At 45.0% G+C, this 14,593-nt stretch overlaps 1 protein-coding gene across 4 annotated transcripts in view; it reads left to right on the forward strand.

Moving 5' to 3' along the window:
* Window positions 1–14,593, forward strand: part of aass (aminoadipate-semialdehyde synthase) — a 103,161-nt gene that overhangs the window by 28,751 nt on the left and 59,817 nt on the right. For all 4 annotated transcript variants that reach the window (XM_080190804.1, XM_080190803.1, XM_080190806.1 and 1 more), the window contains 3 exons: window positions 6,998–7,125; window positions 11,159–11,307; window positions 13,894–14,016. In XM_080190804.1, coding sequence (XP_080046930.1) covers window positions 6,998–7,125; window positions 11,159–11,307; window positions 13,894–14,016 — 400 coding nt within the window. The remainder of the gene's footprint in view (window positions 1–6,997; window positions 7,126–11,158; window positions 11,308–13,893; window positions 14,017–14,593) is intronic.

Raw genomic sequence — 14,593 nt, forward strand, 5'->3', positions numbered from 1 at the left:
ATAGAGTATAAGAGCTGGCGTCTAATGCTACAGTTGTACAGAACATTGGTTAGACCGCATTTGGAGTACTGCGTCCAGTTCTGGTCGCCTTACTACTGGAAGGACGTGGAGACCCTGGAGAGGGTGCAGAGGAGGTTTACCAGGATGCTGCCTGGTATGGAAGGACTGGGTTATGAGGAAAGATTGAGTAAACTGGGGCTCTTTTCCTTAGAAAGACAGAGATTAAGGGGGGATCTGATAGAGGTGTATAAAATACTGAAGGGTATAGATAGAGTGAACAGTGGTAGGCTTTTTCCTAGATTGGAGACAAATATCATGAGGGGTCATGAGCTAAGGATGAGGGGGGAGAAGTATAATTTGGATACTAGAGGGAGGTTTTTCACACAGAGGGTCGTGGGGGTATGGAATGCACTACCAAGTAAGGTGGTGGAGGCCGGCACGCTGGACTTGTTTAAGGTTTACTTAGATAGGCACGTGAGTGAAACAGGGATGGAGGGTTGTAGGAGACGGTTTTAAAAAGGGTCAGAGCCTAGGGACGTTACTGGAAATCTAATGCTGCATGTTGATGTTTTGTCTCTTTTACTCCGCAGGTGTGTCGGTCCACCTTGTTGTCTAATGAGGGGCATGCACACGGTGGGTCGCGCGTGGGCTGCTCTTGGATGTTTCGAGAGTGGCCTAGTACTTTGTGTTGTTGTGTGTGCTTAAAACTGGACCAGCAGATGGGCACCACAACAGCTCAGTGACTATCACTGCTAGCCGTGCAGATACATGGATTTGGGCCTGTGTCTGTGGGAGTTTGCGCATTCTCCCTGTGGTTGTGTGGGTTTCCTCTGGGTGCTCCGGTTTCCTCCCACACCCCAAAGATGTGCTTTTAGGCTGATTGGTGTAACAAATTGTCCCTGAACTATTCTCCCCTGAATCTGGTTTCCAATGGGGGTACCATACGCATACACACGGGTCTAGGTAGGTGTAGGAAAATGCTTTGTTAAGGTGGCGGCATGGGCTCATTGGGCCGAAGGGCCTGTTTCTCGTGCTGCTTTGTTCTTTGTTCTTTGTCTCAAGAACAAAGAAGGGGAATTATGCTTAGAACCCAAGGAAGTAGGTGAGATCTTAAATGAATACTTTGCATCAGTATTCACAAAGGAGAGGGACAGGTTGATTGGTAGTGTCTCAGAGGGATGTGTAGACCCACTAGCACAAAATCGCAATTATAAGGGAAGAAGTGTAGGTGTTTTAGGAAGCATTAAGGTAGACAAATCCCCAGGACCAGATGGCATCTGTCCTAGATTACTGAGAGAGACACAAGAGATGAAATTGCTGGGCCTCTACCTGAAATCTTTATTTCTTCATTGGACACAGGTAAGATCCCAGAGGATTGGAGGATAGCAAATGTGGTCCCATTATTTAAGAAGGGTAGCAAGGATAACTGGGGTAATTATAGGCCAGTGAGCTTGACATGCGTGGTAGGGAAATGGTTGGAGAGGATTCTTGGAGATAGGATCTATACACATTTAGAACTGAATAGTCTCATCAGCGACAGACAACATGGTTTTGTACGAGGGAAGTCATGCCTCACAAATTTGGTTGAGCTTTTTGAGGAGGTGACAAAAATGATTGATGAGGGAAGGGCCATGGATGTTGTCTACAAGGATTTTAATAAAGCATTTGACACGGTCCCTCATGGCAGACTGGTGCAAAAGGCTACATCTCACGGAATCAAAGGTGAACTAGCTAGATGGGTACAGAACTGGTTTGGCCATAGAAGACAGAGGAGGCAGTGGAGTGGTCTTTTTCTGATTGGAGGTCTATGACTAGTGATGTTCCACAGGGCTCTGTACTGGGATATATATAAATGATTTTGAAGAAGATGTGGCTGGTCTGATTAGCAAGTTTGTGGATGACACAAAGATTGTTGGAGTTGCAGATCGTGATGAACGTTGTCAGAGAGTACAGCAGGATATAGATAGGCTGGAAAATTAGGCGGAGAAATGGCAGATGGAATTTAATCCAGATAAATGTTAAGTGATGCAATTTGGTAGATCTAATGCAGGGGGGAGCTATACAATAAATGACAGAACCATCAGAAGTATAGACACAGAGGGATCTGAGGGTGCAAGTCCACAGATCCTTAAAGGTGGCAAAACAGGTGGAAAAGGTAGTGAAGAAGGCATATGGCATGCTTGCCTTTATTGGATGGGGCATAGAGTATAAAAGTTGGCATATGACGTTGCAGTTATATAGAACATTGGTTAGGCCACATTTGGAATACCACATCCAGTTCTGGTCGCCGCACTACCAGAAGGACGTGGAGGTTTTGGAGAGAGTACAGAAAAGGTTTATAAGGATGTTGCCTGGTATGGAGGGTATTATCTATGTGGTGAGATTGAGTAAACTAGGGTTGTTCTCCCTGGAAAGACAGAGGTTGAGGGGTGACCTAATAGAAGTTTATAAAATTATGAAGGGCGTAGATAGGGTGAACAGTTGGAAGCTTTTTCCCAGGTTGGAAATGACAAACACAAGGGGTCACAAGTTCAAGGGGGGCAAAATTCAATATAGATAAGCAGGGGATGTATTTTACACAGAGGATGGCAGGGGCCTGGAATGCACTACCAAGCAACATGGTTAAGGCAGATACACTAGGATCATTTAAGACTTATCTAGATAGCCACATGAGCAGACTGGGAATAGAGGGATACAAACGGATGGTCTAGTTAAGAACGCATGATTGGTGCAGGCTTGGAGGGCCTAAGGGCCTGTTCTTGTGCTTTGTTGTTCGTAAACATTGTATGTTGTCTAATTAGGAGTGTCAGCACTGTGTTGTCTGTATTCGGGAGTGTGAGCACTGTATGTTATCTGTACTTGGGAGTGTGAGTACTGTATGTTGTCTGTACTCAGGAGTGTGAGCACTATGCATTGTTTGTACTCAGCAGTGTAAACACTGTGTGTTGTCTGTACTTGGGAGTGTGAGCACTGTGTGTTTTCTGTACTCGGGAGTGTGAGCACTGTGTGTTTTCTGTACTCGGGAGTGTAAACACTGTGTTGTCTGTACTTGGGAGTGTCAACACTGTGTGTTGTCTGTACTCAGAGGTGTGAACACTGTGTATTGTCTGTGCTCAGGACTGTTAACACTGTGTCTGTACTTGGGCGTGTGAGCACTGTGTGTTGTCTGTACTTGGGAGTGTAAACACTGTGCTTTGTCAGTACTCAGGCGTGTAAACACTGTTGTCTGCACTCATGGGTGTAAACACTGTGCATTGTCTGTGCTCAGGACTGTAAACACTGTTGTCTGTACTCAGGAGTGTGAGCACTGTGCATTGTCTGTAGTTGGAAGTGTGAACACTATATTGTCTGTACTCGGGAGTGTAAACACTATTATCTGTAGTTAGAAGAGTGAACACTACATTGTTTGTACTTGAGAGTTTGAGCATTGTGTGTTATTTGTACTTGGGAGTGTGAACATTCTGTGTTGTTTGTCAAGTCATAGAGGGTTACAGCATGGAAACAGGCCCTTCAGCCCAACTTGTCCATACCACCCCTATTTTTAACCACTAAGCTAGTCCCAAATGTCCACGTTTGGCCAGTATCCCTCTATACCCATCTTACCTATGTAATTGTCTGAATGCTTTTTAAAAGATAAAATTGTACCCGCCTTTACTATTACCTCTGGCAGCTTGTTCCAGACACTCACCACCCTCTGTGTGAAAAAATTGATCCTCTGGACCCTTTTGTATTTCCCTCCTCTCACCTTAAAACTATGTCCTCTAGTTTTAGACTCCTCTACGTTTGGGAAAAGATATTGACTACTTAGCTGATCTATGTCCCTCATTATTTTATAGACCTCTATAAGATCACTTCTCAGCCTCCTACACTCCAGAGAAAAAAGTCAGTCTACCCAGCCTCTCCTTATAACTCAAACCATCAAGTCCCGGCAGCATCCTAGTAAATCTTTCTAGTTTAATAATATCCTTTCAACAATAGCGTGACCAGAACTGTACACAATATTCCAAGTGTGACCTTACCAATGTCTTGTACAACTTCAACAAGACGTTCAAACTCTTGTATTTAATGTTCTGATCATGAAACCAAGCGTGCGAAATGCCTTCTTGAACCTGAATCCCTAGATCTCTTTGTCCTATAACTCTCCCCAATGCCCTACCATTAACTGAGTAAGTCCTGCCCTAGTTCAGTCTACCAAATGCATCACCCTGCAATTATCTAAATTAAACTCCATCTGCCATTCGTCAGCCCTCTGGCCCAATTGATCAAGATCCCGTTGCAATCCTAGATAATCTTCTTCACTGTCCACTATGCAACCAATCTTGGTGTCACCTGAAAACTTACTAACCATACCCATTAAATTCTCATCCAAATCATTAATGTAAATGACAAATAACAGTGGACCCAGCACTGATTCCTGAGACACATCACTGGTCACAAGCCTCCAATTTGAAAAACAATCCTGTACAACCACTTTTGTCATCAATTGGCTTCTGTCATCAAGCCAATTTTGTGTTAATTTGGCTACCTCACTCTGAATTCCATGAGATTTAACCTTATGCAACAACCTACCATGTGGTAACTTGTCAAAGGCCTTGCTAAAGTCCATATAAACAACATCAACTGCACTGCCCTCATCTATCTTTTTGGTTACTCCTTCAAAAACCTCAATCAAACTTGTAAGACATGATTTTCCACTCACAAAGCCATGCTGATTGTCCCTAATCACTCCTTGCATCTCGAAATGCCAGTAGACCCCGTCTCTCAAAATACCTTCCAACAACTTACCCACCACAGATGTGAAACTCACTGTCCTGTAGTTCCCAGGCTTTTCCCTGCAGTCCTTCTGAAACAAAAGCACAACATTTGCCACTCTCCAATCTTCAGGCACCTCGCCTGTGATTATTGATGATTGAAATATCTCTGCTAGAAGATCTGCAATTTCCTCCGTAGCCTCCCACAGTGTCTTGGGATACACTTAATCAGGTCCCAGGGATTTATGTACCTTGATGTGCTTTAAAGCTTCCAGCACCTCCTTCTCTGTTATATGTACAGCCCTCAAGACATCACTATTTATTTATTTCCCCAGGTTCCCTAACTTCCCATGCTTTTCTCAACAATGAATACTGATGAGAAATATTCATTTGGGATCTCACCCATTTCTTGTGGATCCACACATAAATGACCTTATTGGTCCTTAAGAGGTCCTACTCTCTCCCTAGTTACTCTTTTGTCCTTTATGTATTTGTAGAAGCTCTTTGGATTCTCCTTTGCCTTATCTGCCAAAACAATCTCGTGTCCCCTTTTTGCCCTCCTGATTTCTCTCTTAACTCTAATCCTACACTCTATACTCTTCAAGGGATCCACTTGATCCCAGCTACCTATGCATGTCATGTGCCTCCTTCTTCTTGATCAGGGCCTCAATATCCTGTGTCATCCAGGGCTCTCTACTTCTACCAGCCTTGCCCTTCACTGTAAGAGGAATGTGTTTACCCTGAACCCTGGTTAACACACTTCTGAAAGCCTCCCACTTACCAGTCATCCCTTTGCCTTTCCACAGACTCCCCAATTAACTATTGAAAGTTCCTGCCTCATACCATCAAAATTGGCCTTGCCCCAATTTAGAACTTTAACTTTTGGGCCAAACTTATCATTTTCCATTGCCATCTTAATATTAATGGAATCATTGTACTTGGAAGTGTGAGCAGTGTGTGTTGTCTGTACTCTGGTGTGTGAACACTGTGTGTATGTACTTGGAAGTGTGAACACTGTATATTATCTGTAATTGGGAGTGCGAACATTATATTGTCTGTCCTTGGGAGTCCAATGCAGCCCTGCTGGACTGCAGCATCAAGTCTGAATAGATCGAGTAGCATACGCTTAGGAGAATGCCGTCAGACAAGTGTTCAGTTGCATCTTCCCCACCTTATCCACTCACTACCTGGCAGCAACAGCCTTCCAAATAGTTTCCCTTTTCACCGATTGCCATTAGTTTGCAACCAGAATAATGCTGAAGATGGTCCGAAGCTGTCTTAGGAATGAGGTTTCATAGCTGGCTTAAAACCTCTGCTCTGTTGCTTCATTTAGCCAACTCCTAATGCATAACAACAAACCTACAATACACATCAGCACATAAGCAGGGTAATTACCCGAAAGGTGGTGACTGGTTCTCTGCGTGGCATTTGACAAACTATTATTCACCTATTGAGAAGAATACTTCTTTAGGCTTGTTAAAACAAACCATTAATCTTTTGTTTATGGGTACATTGTGTCTCGGAAAACTTACAGTAAGTTATAAAAAAGCAAAATACTGTGGATGCTGTAATCTGAAACAAAAACAGAAAATGCTGGAAAATCTCAGCAGGTTTACAGCTTGTGTGGAGAGAGAATGGAGCTAACGTTTCGAGTCTGGATGATCCTTCATCACAGCTGACAGACAATAAGTTATATTTGAGCTTGTTTGTAAGATAGATTTGTTGTACTGACATAGAATTGGTCAAATTAAATTTAACTTTCATTTTAACTACCTTGTGCAAATGAAAAAGTCTCGGGAAGGGTGCAATACATTTAGGCATCGTTTGTAGCATTACAAAGGCTAAGATATACAATTGTGCACACTGGTCAGGGCCGGAATTTTCTCATCCTGCCCGCCACTGGAATTTTAGCAGGCGGGCTGCGGAAATGTGAAACGCCACTGACAGTCAGACGGGAATTTGCGGCTTTTAGACCAGTGTGGCCGGAGAATTCCACCCCAGGTCTCTGCTGCTGGAAATTGTTGTCAGCAGATGCTGTAAAGGGAACGGGTGCTGCCCCCACCCTTGTCATGGAATGATCAGTGCTCTTGGGAGGGTATGTGCACCCATTAAGCAAAGGGCAACTGGAGAAGGGAGGGAATAAATATGTTGTTCCCGTTCCACTGTTCTTTATTACAAGTAACAAAGGTTAAAGTGTATTGTGAGTGCCTCAGTTTGGAACTAATTGCTTGTCTTTCATTCTACAGATCAAAGAAAGATTTACTGCACTGTCCTCAGCCGTCATCATCATGTGGTTAGAAAGAGTGATGGGAAATATGACCCTGTAGAGTATCAACATCATCCTCAATTATACACCTCGCGCTTCAGCACTGATGTAAGAGAAAATCCTGCACTGGTTTTGTACAAAATATAAACTGCATAGAACGCGATGTAAGAATCATTCTGCCACTTCTTTGAAGGGCAGTATTTCTCTTCCTAGATGATTAAACTTACTGTTCTCATAGGTGCATTTTTACAGTCAGTCACTGCCCAGTCCAAACTAAATCAGCTTTTGAAGATCAGCCATGAGAGAAACCTCTTCTGCATGTTGTTAGTCCATGTCTGGGAAATAGTACTGTTCAGCGCTGTGTTCAGCCTTGAAGTAGCTTTGGTAATTTTGCCAGAGTCCTAAAGAAACTGCAAGAACACAGGAAATGGGAGTAGAGTAGATAATACAGCCCTCGAAGACTGTGCCACCATTTCATATAAACATGACTGATTTTCCTGAACCTACTTTCCCACCTGCTCCCTATATCCCTTCAGTCCCTCAACAAAAAAAGGATGGAATTCTCCCAAACAAAAACGAGAATAATAGAGCAATTCATGCGGCAATCCTCCCACATTCAGTCATGTTTTTGGAGTATGGTGAATTCCGTGCTGGTACTGGGAGGGGCAAGGTCTAAACATGCCAGTGAGTCCGGCTTTAGTGTGCTTGCGCAATGTTTCACAAGGGTGCCCCGATCTCACATTGCCATGGGGCACCCCCTCCCATCCCCTACAGACATTGGAACCCCCCCACCCTCATTGGTGGCATGTTCCCTCATCCCTTCCCCAACATGTAACACAGGTACCAGGGCCCTTGTGATGGACCCCTTCTACTGCCCCCGATATGCCCAACCATCAGGACCCCCGACATGATCCACCCCTGCATGACCTTCCTGAATAGCAGCCCATATGACCGCTCTGCACAACCCACAGCATAAACCCCGTTCAGGCCCCCACCGCATTGGCAGTACTCCTGGCACACTGGCAGTGCCCAGTTGGTGTAGCCGGGGTATCCAACTGCTGGGGCGTCTAGTGGCCACTCCTGAGGTATCTGGTGGGCACTGCCAGTGTGCCAGGTGGGCCCTGCCCAGCCATGCCCCCAATCACTTGGGAGCCTTAGTGGCTGCTGACCAACCCCCACACCCTGGCATGACCATCGTGTCAGGTCTCCGCTTATGGAGATCATGCCATTATTGCACCGTGCCCAAAGGCTGGAGAATTCCATGTGCTGGGAGTTGAATGGGCTATGCATATTTAAATACAACTTTAAAAATTCTAATCAGACTCATGCCCTGCCTGGGTGCGATCTGGTTTTGTGCCAATAGAAAGGGGCCGGGAGAATCACAAACTGTTTGGTGTCGGATGCAAAATTGATTTTTAGATCCGCATGCTATTCTCCATAATCAGCATGATCTGCGCCAGGCGTGGCGAGGTCAGAGAATCACCGCCATTATCTCTTCAGCCTTAAATATATTCAGGGTGGAGGCATTCACTTCATCTGTCTCTATCTCTTTGCAGCCTCTTTGTCTCCTCCCGACAGCTTACGTTTCAACTGACCCCCTCTGATGTGCACCTCGCACTTTCAGTTTAAGGCCTTATTCACAGCCCTGTTTATATGATTCACCAGGACACTGATCCTGTCCCAATAGGACAGTTCCCTCTTCTCTGATACTGGTGAAGGTGCCCAATGAATTAAAATCTCCTCTTCCCACACAACCTTTCAGTTAAGTGCTTAATTCTCAAAATCTGTTTGGCCCATTGTCAAGTGGCACCTCATCTAAGTCCTGAGACAATAGTGAGGCCCTGGTGTGTCAGGTGTTGGCTGCTGTTTGTGTAATTTACAAGGTGTCTGCTAATGGTTGGAACTTCTGCGTGCCTTTTTTGAAGCAACTGTCATTTCAAAGTGATGTCGGAGGTTGGAACAGTGTAGCGCAGAGGTCCAATTTTCCAGCTCTCCACACCTCTGGTAGGACTGGGGTTGGTTCATGGAGTGAAATTGCGTGCATTAGTCTCCTGGGCAGAATTGAGACTCACCAAAGTGGACCCTTGCCAGGAAGGTGTCCTCGAATGTTGAGCTTGGGCATTTAGGATCAGTCCCCTGCACAGGGATCTTGGCAGGTGTGGTGGTGGGTGCATTGCTGGACAATCTTCCACCCTCTGCACTGCTGGGCAACCTTCCACTCCCTGACTCTGCTATGGCTGGACTTGTTTTTTCAGACAATGGGGTAAGCCAAGTGTCCATGCCAGTCAAATGCCCGTCTACTGGCTCCAACTCCAACTGGTTCATAGAATCATAGAAACCCTACAGTGCAAAAAGAGGCTATTTGGCTCATTGAGTCTGCACCAACCACAATCCCACCCAGGCCCTACCCTCACATCCCTACATATGTACCTGCTAATCCCTCTAACCCACACATCTCAGGACACTAAGGGTCAATTTTTAGCATGGCCAATCAACCTAACCTGCACATCTTTGGACTGGTTGGCACCAGTTGGTACCAATGGTCTCAATCCCATTGGAACCACTGGAATCACAGCCTGGACATTTACAGGCCCTTTATTTTCATTTAATGCCTATTTAAGAATATTTGATGGCCAGCTGTCCCGCTGATACCGTAGTGTATTTTCTATCAACTTTGAGTGATGATCTGGCCAACAGAACATTTTATTTTCCAAAGTTCAGTTGTGAGGCCCCATGTGCAATGAGGAACCAAAGTTCACTTTTTGGAAGTTGGATATTGTCTATCCTTACACAACTCAAGATTGTGACCACTATCATTAACTCCCTCCTCCCCAGCACCTCCCGTTCCTCCCTAACCTGTTTAGAACAAAGAACAATACAGCACAGGAACAGGCCCTTTGGCCCTCCAAGCCTGCACCGCTCATGTGCCCAACTAGATCATTCGTTTGTATCCCTCTATTCCCAGTCCGTTCATGTAACGATCGAGATAAGTCTTAAACGATCCCAGCACGTCTGCCTCAACCACCTTGCTTGGCAGTGCGTTCCAGGCCCCCACCACTCTCTGTGTAACATACATCCCCCTGACATTTGTGTTAAACCTTGCCCTCCCTCACCTTGAGCTTGTGACCCCTTGTGTTCGTCACCTCGGACCTGGGAAAAAGCTTCCCACTGGTCACCCTATCTATGCCCTTCATAATTTTATACACCTCTATTAGGTCACCCCTCATCCTCCATCTTTCCAGGGAGAACAACCCCAGTTTACCCAATCTCTCCTCATATCTAAGACCCTCCATACCAGGTAATATCCTGGTAAACCTTTTCTGTACTCTCTCCAAAGCCTCCACGTCCTTCTGGTAGTGCGGTGACCAGAACTGGACACAGTATTCCAAATGTGGCCTAACCAATGTTCTATATAGCTGCAACATCATATGCCAACTTTTATACTCTGTCCTGTCCAATAAAGGCAAGCATGCCATATGCCTTCTTCACCACCCTCTCCACCTGTGCTGCCACCTTTAAGGATCTCTGGACTTGCACACCCAGGTCCCTCTGTGTGTCTATACTCCTGATAGTTCTGCCATTTATTGTATAGCTCCCCCCTATATTAGGTCTACTGAAATGCATCACTTCGCATTTATCTGGATTAAATTCCATCTGCCATTTCTCTGCCCAATTTTCCAGCCTATCTATATCCTGCTGTATTCTCCGACAATGTTCATCGCTATCCGCAACTCCAGCAATCTGTGTGTTGTCCGCAAACTTACTGATCACACCAGCTACATCTTCTTCCAAATCATTTATATATATATATATCACAAACAGCAGAGGTCCCAGTACAGAGCCCTGCAGAACACCACTAGTCACAGACCTACAACCGGAAAAAGACCCCTCCACTGCTACCCTCTGTCTTCTATGGCCAAGCCAGTTCTCCAACCATCTAGCTAGCTCACCTTTTAGTTGGATTAAATCGGCCATCTAATCCCTTCATCGGTTTACAACCCTCGAACAAATCACCCTTAAGTTTATGTTTTTCTGAAAAGGTGAAATGCAGCTTGTTGAGTGTATCTTGGCAGCTAATCTGCTTTAAACTGGGAGTGTTTTACACTTCTGAAGTTGCTAAAGTGCCTACACTCTTTTCCAGATTGCCCCATATACCACTTGTTTGGTGAACGGCATCTATTGGGATCCAGATACTCCTCGATTACTTACGCGGTTGGACGCTCAGAATTTGCTGGCATCGGCCAAAGATTTTGATCCAGCTAGTGATGGTTGTCCCGAATTACCACACCGGTAGGTTGATTATAAATCAATAACTGTGGCAATTATAAAATTAACTCACTCTGAAGATAGGTTACCAGGGCATTTTCCATGAAAAAGGTGCAAAAATTCCCATTTTTCTGATGCAGTGTTAAAAAACAAAGGGCCACATGGCTTAACATTGCTTCTATTTCTTGTGTCCTACTTATTAGCCTTCTAAAGGTGTTCCATTAGATGGTGTAGTTTATATGTTTACCAATAAATTTGCTAATGATACACTCTTGTTGGGAGACGCATTTCAAATTGGCATGGGTCAGAATAATTGTCCTACTATGGTTTTGTTGATCCCCATCTCTGATTCATTGACCTGTGCATTTGTCAGGAACTAGACAGAAAATGAATGGCTCCATGGTATACATCTATGCAACTCGTGGAGACAGGAAGTTTGAAACTTCTGGAATAATGATAGAGAATGGAGGTATTTTGAGGACTATGACATGAGTGTTCAGATTTTTAATATTGACAATTTTAACAGGGATTTTACCCTGTGCCCGCATTTAAATAGTAGTTAAAGGGCCAAGAAGTCAGAAACTGATTATCCAAACAGTAATTTGTAGCCACAGAAGTTGTATTCATTTATAATTCCACGAGGGGAGAATTCAATACCTATTCCCTCATAGCTGCTGTCAAAGTGTATGAGCATCAGTGAAATAATGTACTGAGAGCATGCCTTGCAAATCCCACTTTTCCCTGGGCTTTGACTATTGTCATGTGTGAAGGTTGTAGTGAAGGCTTGGAGACTCAAAAATTCCTAATCGTCTGTACTGATTGGGTTAATCAAGAGAACAAGCTCCTCCCTTTCCTCCCCCACTCCTACATCAAGGTGCTGCCAGGTGTAGGATGATGGGGTGAATCTTTCTTTTGGTCCTGCGTGCCAAGGACATGGCAGCAGGTGAACGGCAGACTATGGAAAGGTCTGTTGACCTTGAGCGGGATTTTCCTGTTTTGGGGCCGGCAAAGCTGGAAAACACAACCCAATGTGTCAGTCCTTTCTTGGAGGCTTTTACAAATTGGACACCCTGCCCAACCTCCCCAACTCCTTAGCAGAGGAGAGTGATGAGCGGAACTCATTGGACTGTGACTAGAATCCATTAAGAATTAATTATCTTCTGTTTGATTGAGGCACCAAAACAGTGGTCCGACTCTTTGGGCCTGATTTTACCATTTTGATTCTGAGTGCTGAATCTGGGAGTGTTTCACATTCGACTTTTAGACCCGTTGTCAGGCGCCCCCATATGTACTCTGCCTGAAAAGAAAGTAGCAATTGTGAATAATGTTGCAGATGCCTGGGTGGAACTTACCAGGTCCAAAATGCTGCCGCTCCAATCAGAGCCTTCAACTGCGCATGTGCAGTTAAAAAAAAAGAAAACCGTTCCTCTGCCACATCACTCCTGGGCCTGATAATGCCTCCCACCCGACCATACAGACATTGCCACACCCCTCCCGCCACATAACTTGTCCTCCTTATCCCCCCACCCTGTCACTACCCAGACTCATCATAACCCCCTGCCTCCTTCCCCGTCACCAACGTGAATGGCAGCAGACCCCCCTTCCCCCCCCCCCCACCAGAGAGCTATCTGACCTGCCTCCTTCCTCCCCCCCCCACCAGAGAGCGATCTGACACATCTCCCTCCCCCTCCGCCAGAGAGCCATCTAACTTACCTTCCTCTTCCCACCCTCCCCACTAGAGAGCCAGCTAACCCACCTCCCTCCTCCTACTAGAGAGCCATCTGACCTGCCACAGCACCTCCCCCACCCCAATCCCAAGCACCACCGATCTGAGTCAGAGAGCCACCAGAAGCTCTGATCTTACCTCCTTAGAAACTGGAACACCCAAATTGGACCTTTGCGGACCATGTCTGTTTCGTGCCGAATCTGGACAGGTGAACGTGGTGGTAAAGGGGGAAATGCTGATAGGTTTGGGCGTACAGCCCATTAAGTCAATTTAAGTGCACGCAATTACATTTAAATTGTCGTCATGCCTGTTTTGGGCGCAGTCACGATTGTGGCCATTTTAAGCACTTGGTTATGGGGGAACTGGCATGGAGATGGGCGCAGATCGTGCTACTTGACTCACACCCAACTTTACCAAGTTTTCACGCCCAAAAATGGGCGCAACTTGATGGTAAAATTGGGCCCTTTGAGTCCTGTTTCACCAAAGTCAGAGCCATTGAAATCTCTGTGACTTACTGTTTGTGCGAAGTCTGCACATCTTCCCCGTGTCTGCATGGGTTTCCTCCAGATGCTCCGGTTTCCTCCGACAGTCCGAAAGACGTACTGGCTAGGTGCATTAGCCATTCTGTCAGTGTGGCCGAACAGACGGCGGAGTGTGGCGACTCGGGGATTTTCACAATAACTTCATTGTAGTGTTAATGTAAGCCTACTTGTAACACTAATAAATAAACCTAAACTTCTCAACTGTATAAGACCCTCAACATGTTGCTCTATTCTCTGCATTCCACGGAATAAAATTATGCAGCAACTCCATAAAAACGTGTATTCATTTATTTTTGTGTATGAGTATTATATAACATGAGTTGTGTTGTCTCTCTCTTCCAGATTTTTAGCAATCTGTGACATTTCTGCTGACACTGGTGGCTCGATTGAATTTATGACGGAATGCACATCCATTGACATGCCATTTTGTATGTATGATGCAGAACAACAAATTATTCATGACAGGTAGGATTCATGACAATCATCGCACCAGATTGCATCCAGGAGCTCGATGCAGCATCAAATCCATTTCAAATGACTACTCAAAACAATTTGCCACTCCCACAAACAGTAATGTGATCATGGCATTTTTTGTGATGTTGACTGAGGGAGAAATGTTCTCCAGGAAATCCAGGATAATCCCCCTGCTTTTCCTCAAAATAGCCCCTTGCGATATGTGAGGCAGCAGAAGGCCCTCGGTTTAACTTCTTGGCCAAGTAACAGTGCTTCTGACAGTGCAGCATTCCCTCAGTACTGCACAGGATTGTCAGCGTAGATTTTTGTGCTCAAGTTTCTGAACCACAATTTTCTGACATATCGGCCTGAGGCCTGACCTAGATAAAGTGTATAGGCAGTTTTACACATAGGGCTTCCACTAAAAAACTCTTAGAGTTTTAAATCACATAGCAATAGACAATTTTCTGTTTTAATGAAACCTTACACAAGTGAGTCTGCATGTTGCACATGTGAGAATTTATAATGTTAATTGGTGCCTGACACAATGGGGTGCATTTTTCTGTTTCACCCGCCACAGGAATTGTAG

Source organism: Carcharhinus amblyrhynchos, chromosome 6 (assembly GCF_965287045.1).
Source record: "Carcharhinus amblyrhynchos chromosome 6, sCarAmb.v2.hapA, whole genome shotgun sequence".
In the NCBI taxonomy this organism is placed as follows: domain Eukaryota; kingdom Metazoa; phylum Chordata; class Chondrichthyes; order Carcharhiniformes; family Carcharhinidae; genus Carcharhinus; species Carcharhinus amblyrhynchos.